Here is an 11,370-nt window from a genome sequence, read left to right on the forward strand (position 1 = left end):
TATACTGAATTTCGGAACAAATCGTGCATTACTTACAGCAGCAGAATACCACAGAAATATCAGACGAAACATGAAAACACTATATATTGTATTTCAGCCTGAACCCTCTATATTGCAATTCAAGGAATTAACCCCATATGTGCATCCATTTCCCACCTTGGTATCACCCACCCCTGAAAACAAACTCTTAATACCACGCTGAAGCGTTTGGTAAAAAGAAATGATGAAAATAAACATACTGTAGATGTATGTTCCATTCAATTTGAAGGAAATAAGCATTATTCTGTGTTTCGTCATTGTGATGCTAATGTTTGATATTTTTTTATATATGTGGATTCTGTTCATGTTTTCCGTTGGTATGTGACTTGTTTTCATGGTTTGTACCCTTATTGTCATCATGTGACAATATTTATTTATTTATTGCCGCGCTGTGAATTTACGTGTTACTGTTCCAAGAAGGTATTTTGTCATCTGAGATGTATAATTTTGCCCATACACATACCCATATTAACATTTTCTAAAATGGATATCGTATGTGACAATTCACCGATATGAATGATTTTCTCCGTACCCGCATTCAGTATGTATTCCCAGCAAAATATGTTTTCATACAGTAATTATTTCCAGCAAAACACATGGTTCGTTAAACAAATAGCAGTCTTGTTTGTGTGTTTTTGTATTCGTGCGGTTCTGAATGGTAAAATACCCGAAAAGCACATGTCACATTCAGAGAAACATGACTGGGAATATTTTTAATTACCTGAACAATAATTACTTTTCCACATGTGATGAAAATGCATTGTAATGTATGTGACGGACATCTGTACACCGTGAAGACCATATTTGAAAATTTAACTCTACGTCCAGCCATTATTATAATGATTTGTTTTATATTAAGACACGCTAAAATTGATATTAATTATAAGTTATTAGTGAGATGAAATTCATCCACCGTAACGTGTACTTCAATGTTGTTGTTTTGTTTTCTATTTTATTTGCGCATTTATGCGTGAAATTGCCATGTGATTGTTCGGAGTAGTGTGATTTTTTACGCATAACAGTTGCAGAATGTGGCATGTTTCCCAAATGCATCTGTCGTTGGCAGACCAAAGAGACGCCGATAATGTTAAAGGGTGGCAATCGTCGTGTCGCGTCCTGTTCGATATGGGACTCATAGCGACGTATACAACGCGTGTAAATTACATTGTTTATTTACATGAAATTCGAACACGCGCTGCGCGACGATCGCCCTTTAAACTCACGAAAACACGTTCTTTATCAACGACATACCATAGTATTAATAGAAGTCATACACTTACCATAGACGACAATGTAAACCCTTGAAAAGCAGGGATGTTTGACATTGTTACACATAGAAACAATGCGTACCCATAATTTAAAAAAGAGTGATTTGTAATTATGTTTGCCGTAAAAAAAAAAAAATGTTTTACAACAAACCATGCTCTCTTGTTTGTATCCATTCACAATATCAACCGCATCATTTTACAATAGTCAATCAAACTCGAATTCAAGGCAACACAACAAACTTATACGACGAAACCGGATGGATCATATTTATAGCAATCAAAACTCTTTACTTTCAGTCCACACTTAGCGTAATTACATCTAGTCACACCATATGATATGACGTGCATATGACGTTTAATAATACCAATCACAAACTGTATTAACATTATGATTGCTATAGCAAAAAACTCGGTGACTTTCTGTCGCTTCTATATATACCCGATATTACAGACCACGTGTCAGTTGGACGAGTGTGACAGTCACAAGCGTAAGTATTGTAGTGTACTCTATTGCTTGCTGTATCCAAAAGGGGTCTGTAATCCTATATTTTTCCACTTGACCAGAACCTTCCAAAATCTATATATACTTCATCATGGCTCGAATATTGACGACCAAAGCCCCTCCCCGTTATGTGTGTTTTTATTTTTTCAGGGAAGTTTTATACTAATCCAACAATTCCAATTCCAAGACACTTTGATCGGAAATTTCGCACCACTTGTTTAATAAGGATTTGTGTTTTTGTATTGTTTGATAAGCTACCATTATCAATGATACTAGTAGAAACCAACCCAGGCATGACAACTCTTATCCTAACCATCTCCATCTGGTCCAATCATTATTTTGAGATATGTTGAACATTGGTTTTGTTGACAGTTTCTCAATCTCTGAATTCCATACATAGTTTGAAGAACGCGATGGTTGCCAATAACGTTCATCGGTTTGTGGCATGTGTATTATTATTAACACCAAATGTAATCAGTCAAATTGAGATTTCCAGCCCAGAAGCAGCCAAGCTAACCACAGGGCATAAATACCAAGAAGTAAATTTGGAAATTAATGAAACAGATGAATTTGAGATCACACAACCGGAAATTGTGAACAACATGAGCTGCCCAGAAGGTTTGCCGCTACTTGGCTCCGATGGAAACGTACTACAATGTGAAGCCAATAACACGTGTTCTCATGGATTCACATGTAACGATGGCATATGCTGCCCTAGAACAGGTATGATAATTGGACACAGGTATCTTGAATCCTTGTACGATAGCGCTTTGTAAAATTGGTTTATTGAACATATCAGTCGATAAGTGAGAGTGTCATTATTACAATGTCGTTTGTAGGGGGCAGGGGGATAGCTGGTACAGTTTTGCGGGAACAAAAGGGCTTTTTACAATTTACAAGGAAAAAAGACGTTTTTACAGTTTACAGTGAAAATTGAATTTTGTAGTGAATCTAGTCGTTTACAGTTTCGAAAACGTAATTTCCCTGGATTATTCTTTACGACTTTTTTATTTGGAAGTAGATTCTTGTACGTACCGAGAAAAATGACACATTTTTACAGTGTACGAACAAAATATTTGATTGATTACGTTGTACGTCTAGCCTATGATTACAGAATTACGGAATTTATTTTATCAACTTACGTTGTACGAACAAAAAAATATTGCAATTACGTTGAGCGAAAATAACCCTTGCCCCCTCCCCCCTCTGTAGCGTTAGTCGTTTTAATTGTCCTAGGGATGGGTTCAGTTTCTTTGGTAAAGAATGTATTCTCAGAAAATTACATTTTTAAATATCGAGATATATTGTAGTACAAGAGTCTGTGTCTGGGACTAATTAAACATTTGAAAAATATCACAATTAAAGCCAAAATTTTAACTTGATTTTAATTTGCCTCAAAATTATTTGGTTCATACCAATGTGAAAAATTGTGCACAAAAACTTAGCTTTAACGCACATCGTTATTTATTACAGAATGTCCAGATGACTGGACTCAGTGGTTCGATCGTGACAATCCATCTGGCACTGGTGACTGGGAGATGTTAACTGATCTAATCAGTCAATATCCAAACAGCGCCCTCTGCCCACGACCTTATGCTTTGGAGGTACAGACTCTTGATGATAACCCCGCATCGAGCACCGGTGACATATTTTCACAGTATAGCCCATTGGTGGGATTCGTGTGTAGAAATAGTCAACAAGCGGAAGGATATTGTGAAGATTACAAAGTCAGGTTTTGTTGCCATGGTAACTCTTAATTATACGATGTCATGTTTTAACAGTTTACTTTAATTTACCAAAAACTGAAATGTCCCTCAAACTGGCTTCTAATAATGCAATTTAAATTCTACTTTAAAATATACATCGAGATATTTAGTTTCGGTGGCTGTATTTAGTTTACTTTGCACTACTAATACACGCATGCTCAGTATCATGCGCTGTATCAAACCTTTTGCTTTCTCGCGAGATCGCCGAAAATGACTCGGAGTTGTACTGTAAATGTTTTATTTTCACTCGATTTTCATGTATATCATCTTGCGAAGTTTTTTTTTTTTTTTCGTTTTGTGTATTCCACATGTAATAAATTGACATTTTTACACACATATATATATATAGATATAGATAGATAGATAGATAGATAGATAGATAGATAGATAGATAGATAGATACGAAATATATGTAAATACGAAAGTCGATTATTCCAAAACAAAAGTGCTCAATACAAAGTATATGTAGAGCGGGTGAATACGGTGACAGAGGAATTAATACACAACTACATGAATATTGAAACTCGACAGCACTGTTTCGTAAGGTACAAGTACCTCACTCATCAGGAGCTTTATGTTTAATAATTCACTGCACCAAAGAGCATGCATTATAAGCTTCGCAAATTAACATATTAATTAAAATTAAATAGAAAGTTTAATTGTTACATATTAGAGCTTATATATATAGTATTATTATGAATCAATTATGTAGCGAACCGTTGCTGAAAAACAACATAAATCATGTTTTAAACAAACTAATTTAGTAAAATACGTAGTAATATTTCATATGTGGCGTCTAATGGCCAATGGCTCAATTTATAGATACCACTACCAACAACTACCATTATCTTTTTGCCTATTGCAGTGTTATATCTTGAATTCTGCATTTTATAATTGTATTTTTTGTAATTATTTTTCGTATATTTTGTGAGTTTTGTTTTGTATGTGTTTTCTTTGTTTTAATTCCTTCCGAGGAGTTTTAAGCGTTCTATTCGTAAATTGGTGTGTTAAATTACTAGTAAGTGTTGCTTTTTATTTATTTATATAGACGAGATTGAACCTCCGCCCTGTGACGGTGAATGGACAGAGTGGATTAACGTGGATGACCCTACAGTCGATGAGCTAGGCGACATTGAAACTTTGTCGCGTTTATGTGACGAGTACGAAATATGTGAACGTCCGAGTAAAATCCAAGCTGTTTCAATAACGAGCGGACTACCAGCTGATATGACCAGTGACGTAATCTTCAGCTATGACGTAATCAACGGATTTGCTTGCCTGAACGCCGATCAAGATGACGATTTGTGTGACAACTACAAAGTGAGGTTCTGTTGCCCAGGTAACCATTATTACACACAGTATTTAAATTCATTAATATATCATTTCATTCCATGTTTTACTAGATTACGCATATTTTTTGTTAAATCATACTTTTACATTGAATTGTTATGTTCAATTCAACTTCTTGTGGAGCGTGTATACTAAATGCAATGTCGGTTAGTCATAGTACATGCGTAAACGCATACCATATTTCAACAGAAATCATCGAATGTGAACACTGGACCAAATGGATGGACAAAGACGATTCTAGTAAGACAGGTGACTGGGAGACATTACCTGATTTGGAAGATGCGTTTCCTGGTACAATGTGTGATAACCCAGTTAGCATTGATGTAGTCACGTTGGATGGAACTCCGGCTGACCAGACTGGTGAAGTATTTCTGTTCATGAGTCCAACTCGCGGTTTTGCTTGTATTAATGACGATCAACCCGACGGCGTTTGCCAAGACTACAAAGTACGATTCTGCTGTGATGGTTTGTACAATTATATTTTACCACGTATTTTACTCCCTGACTGAACTAAAAGTACTTGATTTTCCCAATAGTTAGCGACACCGTGGCCTAAATAATTTATTGGCGATTTAACAAAGTGCCAATTTTCTTCATAGTGTATAATATATAAACCAATAATTTCCCCAGACATAATGCATACAATGATTTGCTGTTGCCCACCAATATAAGTCGTGTACTAATATTGCAATGCGTTTCAGTGTATAACTGTCAGATTGACAGATTACTATTATCATTATTATAATATGATTATCGCCATTCCATAATTTAGTTTTGTATGTATATGTTTTTTTTGTTTTGTTTTGTTTTGTTTTTTTTTGGGAGGGGGGGGGGGCTTTTCAGTTAGTGTGTCTATATTTATGTGTGCAAGTTTGAGTGACTGTTCACTGATATCTCAAGAACCACTTATTTTACCTTAATGTATAATTATTATATCGGAAAATTACCGAGCTTTATAACAATTTAGGATTCTGACTGAGAATTATCCAGCCAATGAGGTTGATTTAATTTCAACCAAATGTCAAGCTCGTTAAAATCATCATGACCAATCAACTCGTTTATTTTTCGTCAATATGTACAAGGCCATATCCATTGTAACCAGTCATGTTCAAGGGCAAGTAGGAAACGAACCTCTCTTCTTCAGTTCGTTCAATAAAGTCATCTTGCAGTTCATCTTGCAGTTGCAGTTCATACGCGGTTTATTCTTCCCTTCTTGAACATGGACCTACTCTTTTTAACAATTCCCGCAGTACAGAGGCTCTTGAATAATTCGGAGAACCGAGTAATTTTGGTAGCAAGCTGTAAAGTAAATATTAATTACCTAATTTGCATATTAATTTACCAATTTTAAGCTTTTTCGCTTGTTTCTCGGAAATCGCTTAATAACATATTACAATGACACACAGATTCTCGGATGATCCACAGGTCTGATTAGTTTTGGGTTGCACGATGTGCATATTAATTATCTAATTTGCATACTAATTATTCAGTTTTTAGCGTTTTCATCTGTTTTTTCAAAAGCCTGCATGTGACCAGTGCAACAATCAAGGCATCGGACAAGACATATGGCTAACATATCAACTGACCATTTATGTCACATGATCTAATTCATTATGTCAGCATATCTAATTCACTGAATTCAACTGTAAACTGTAAATTAACATTATAATATATGATGTATATGATGTATAGCTCTTACACCACGTGGCATTAGACCCAAACCCTGGTTACTGCTATGTATTTAATAATCTAATTTACATAAGTTAGCCTATCTTTAGCTTTTCCACAGATACATGTTTAGTCGAATTTCTCTAAAACAAGTATAATATCGATTCAAATGAAACATGGAATAAATCACAGTTAGTAGTCGCCAGGTTTCTTGTTTGAAGAGCTAATTTTTAGATATTTAAAAATATACCCTATTTTTACCTATTTCTAAACTTTCTTGCTTTTTTTTTAAACTAAAAAAAATAATTATTATAATTCTGTGGTTAAGCTATTTTATAATACTAGGTAATGTAAATAATTTAAATTCGGCAATATTTATTCAACAATCAATTCAGTTTCATCTGGGGTTGGGTGAGGAAGGGCTTCACATTATAAATGAATAATTATATTCGACGAGCTTCGTGTTTTTTTTTTCAGATGCTACCGAGAAATCCGGCGAGTGTCCCTTAGTACCCGGCTATCAACTGGAAACCAATCCAAAAGGATTTTGCTTTTACAAATGTCAAACTGACTTTGATTGTCCAGGAAGTGAGAAATGTTGTCCAAGTGGCAGTAACTGTGGAACAGCGTGCATGGAGCCTGTACACCTGTGTGTGCATGATGGGAAGCAATATCAGTACGGTGAAACTCGCAAAGAAGATTGTAACACGTGGTGAGTGTAATATACCAATATAACGATGCTACCTGGATATACCTTGCACCTCTTCTGAACTTTATAACATATCACCTCATCTTATATAACGTATGGTTAAATAATATGTTACATCTGGCAGGTAACTTCAATTATCGTCAGGTTACTGTATTTAGTCACATGCACGTGCACATTTCAATTACAACCTGTCAAATTACTATCTGGTCACTGGAAAGTTTAGATGAAATTCATCAGACACTACAGTTATAACAACTTATTCAATTAATATGAGCAATAACCAGATATCAGTCTCATACACAGTACAGCCTGTATAATGGTTTACTTCACGTATCAAGTACAATCGATGTTTTCCAATTGGGATTTTTACGGTCACACCAAAACCGAATTTAAGATAGATCTTAGACTAATTAATAATTTAATTATATATATTATATTCAATAATATAGTTTGAGAAAGAGTTGTTGCCGATACATAAATTAAATAATAAATAAATAAACAGAAATGGTGTCCGCTTTTACCTGCATGTTTCATTATTAGAATTACAACAAGTAATAATACAACTTTCGAATCAATATATCACCATTCGCCTTCAACAAGAAATAGTCTGTAATTTCTGTTCTTCGCCAATATTTGTTTCGTTACATAATTATTGATTTTGACACGTCATCAACTATTCGAATTTGTTTCCATTATAAAGTATTTTTTTGAGAAAAACTGCATAAAATGAGTCAAAATAGACATTTAAAAAAATTAATAGAAAGCCATGTTAAACTGAAATATTATAATTTCAGACAAAATAATAGTAATCATAAGAATGGTCTAATAATTACTGACATACATCTTGTCATTACACACGATTTTTCACCACATGTAACCAAATGAAATTTTGAGATATGGTAAGAGCTTTAGGCTATGTAGATTTATATATTCACAGTAACACGTCATTAATATCAATTAACATTGCCATAAGGCAAATACATTTGATAAGAAATATACCTCACATACCTATCGAAATAAGCTACCAAATTATAATTCATCATCAGTGAGTACATATTAAAACGCAAATATTAGACCATTACTTGTAAAAGAAAAAAATTCAAGTTTCACTGGAAAGCGTGGTGTTGACACAGGTGTGTCCATTTATTAATAATCGGACATTTGGAATATGGTAAAACACATCCTTACAAGTCTTCGGTTTATCTGAGTTTGAATGTGAAATAAACAAATCTCACGTGACTTTGTAATCATGTGATCCCTACAATGCAGTCATTATACACGTCCATACGAAATTAACATAAATGAGAACGATTTATCTTGAAATTTGGCAGTGTAGCTTTTGGCGTTAGATTTATGGTGTCTGCGAGTGAATACCACCTATATCAAATATACATATTGCAGCACGTTTACCCGGCAGGGAACACTTCCTTCTGTACACTCACTCTAGATTTGACCTCGAAGGTCTATGGTTGTTTTGTGGGACACAACATGAGTTTAATACGTTTCGGATCAAATCACGAATGATGTGTACCAGTAATTCAACAAGTCTCCCAAAATAATTCACACTGATTCCCTGTATCACGTTTGCGGTGGATGTAAGTCGTAAACTTTTAAAATCTAAAGGATCCCTTATCATGAAAATCATCCCTTATCTTGCAAATTAATATCTAGTTTTTCTGTGTTTATCTAAAACATATTGGACAGAGGGGATGGTGATCTGATTGAAACGTGAGACCAACAATCTCGCCATTCGCTATATTGTCATAACATGATAATGTATCATTGATATACGTTTTATTTGCAGTTATTGCCAGGAAGACGGAAAGTGGGCGTGTACAATTATGAACTGCGGTGAGATAATCAATTACAAATACACTTGTAACCACCTCAAATGTAGAAATAACAATACTAAATTTATTTCTTAACGATGTTATTGGCCTATCAAATAAATTGCGCTATCTAGCGATTATACGCTTTAGTGACGTGGCGGGTGTGTGTAGCAGGGTGTAAAAGAGACACTGTAAATAAATAAAAAATGTGATTTTGAAAAAAATTTTAAATTCTAAATGACCACACAACGAAGTATATTTTATGGGACGACATTGATTTGAAGCGCTCTGTCACTAGAGGGCGCCGTTGATAGGGCGGTATTGATCATAACCTATTTTTCTTCATGTAACTATATTTTCAGATCCTATAATAATGAAAAGGCCAATTATCGAAGAAGAGGAAGTTCAATCATAGTCAGAACTAAGTCAATTTAAGTTTACGAGTCAACTGGAAGTGCACATATGTTTCAATATTCGCCGCAACTATCTGACTGTATTTATTTCAGAGTGGTATCCGGTAATCAGTATGAATGAAAAATCTCATATGTGTAAATTTGTTATAAGTCAAAGGCTCATTAAAATATTGTTCAATTAGACAACAATTTGGCATTTATGATAACACTCAGATTAAAACGTTTTGCACTTTGTTTGAGATTGCTCAACTAAACAAAGATGTCTATACGGCAATGAAGTCTGTAAAGCTTACACACTCACATTTTGTAAACATTCTTTGGGTTCAACAGAAGAAACCTCAATATTGCATCACGAGGCGAATTTGAACGTTATCTCTTGCAGTTAGAGGTTATCAGTAGCGTATTTGCATGCACAAAGCAATGTTTCCACTGCTCCTATGAAAGGGCGGTGTTCGTCGCAACACGCATGCGCGAGACATGGACTCATATGAACAAACATGGCGAAAACGATTTACACAATAAGCAAAATAAGCAGTTGTAACCGTCATCAACCAATGACTACACACACTTGAATAAAATAAACTCAGCACACTGGTGAAAGTAATTTCAAAACATGGCAGTTTACACTTAAAATATTTATATAGTCAAGAATAGCAAAACAATTAAATAAGGATGACAACTAAAACATCAATACAAAACTAAGTACATACAAACAGGCGAAACATATGGGGTGAGAGCAGTACCAAAAACATTTCTCTTAGCATTTTACCATTATGTTCACAATCTTTTTTTTTAATTATTTCATTATTATGTTCACATTTTTATCGTTATTTTATCATTATGTTTTCGTTTAGCTAGCATTTTTACATTATTTCATCATTTTGTTCACATTTATATATTATTTTGTCTTTATGTTAGCATTATGTTAGCATTATTTGACATGTTTATCTGTCTAATTATGATAATTTATGCAAGGTGAACAAACTCCCTAGATCAGCGGAGGCGCGAGTAGTTGTCCTTGGTTTGAAACTACGCGTTTGTGGCATGAATATATCTTGTATTTATGTCCCAGTGTACTAATGCGGCATAAACATGAGCTTTATTTTATCTACTGTCAAGTATTCATAGCGAATTTACCAAAAAAAGTCGAAGCTAATTATAGTAGATGGTGGTAGGTGGTATTACCTTCGGTAAAAGTGACCAAAATTGGGGGAGCATGTCATACTTTGCGCGATGCAAGATTGTTGTTATAGCAAGCTGTTTCAGCGACCGATGCTGGAACAGCGTCACGATCGCCGCTGCCGGTTGAAACAAATCCCGGTCAGAATGTTCAAGTTGCTTCAAATGGGAGCTCCTCGTCGCGTGCGGTGACTTCGGCGCATACACTCTCCGCACGGCGTTCTCGAGAGATCAGAGATGAATTGAGTCGGTGTTTCCGTTCGGAAGAGGAAGGGGTCGCCGTGGGAATCATTGGGGGAATATGCCAGCAAGTTCTCGACCGACATGGCCTCATGCTTTGATAGCATTGGCCACCACAGGCCAGGATTAGGTACCGTCGACTTATTGTAATTGAAGAAACGAAACGAAATGGGTTTTATACGCACAATATTTACAAATTAATTGCCGAAAATAATAATATTTAATACGTATATGGCTCGTTTCGCTAATTACAGATAATCAAAAATCTGTAATCAGTAAAACAAGGGTTTTACAATAGTACTATTGTAGGACGAAACTTGTCCAGTACACCATTCAGTCGTGTAACTACTCAACCACTGGAAACATTAACGTCGCGAAATTATAGTAAAAGCAACAGATTTGAATTA

General features: G+C 34.9%; 1 protein-coding gene across 1 annotated transcript; it reads left to right on the forward strand.

The window, feature by feature from the left end:
- The first annotated feature begins 1,712 nt into the window (after positions 1-1,712).
- On the forward strand, positions 1,713-9,733 carry LOC100367859 (mucin-5AC-like). Its single transcript, XM_002730863.4, has 8 exons — positions 1,713-1,795; positions 2,210-2,532; positions 3,283-3,555; positions 4,624-4,914; positions 5,115-5,390; positions 7,071-7,305; positions 9,107-9,153; positions 9,494-9,733. Exons 2-8 carry the CDS (start codon positions 2,223-2,225, stop codon positions 9,544-9,546), a joined length of 1,485 nt encoding a protein of 494 aa, XP_002730909.1. The 5' UTR covers positions 1,713-1,795; positions 2,210-2,222; the 3' UTR covers positions 9,547-9,733.
- The last annotated feature ends 1,637 nt before the right edge of the window (positions 9,734-11,370 follow it).

This window comes from Saccoglossus kowalevskii, chromosome 3, assembly GCF_978046115.1.
Source record: "Saccoglossus kowalevskii chromosome 3, keSacKowa6.1, whole genome shotgun sequence".
In the NCBI taxonomy this organism is placed as follows: Eukaryota; Metazoa; Hemichordata; class Enteropneusta; family Harrimaniidae; genus Saccoglossus; species Saccoglossus kowalevskii.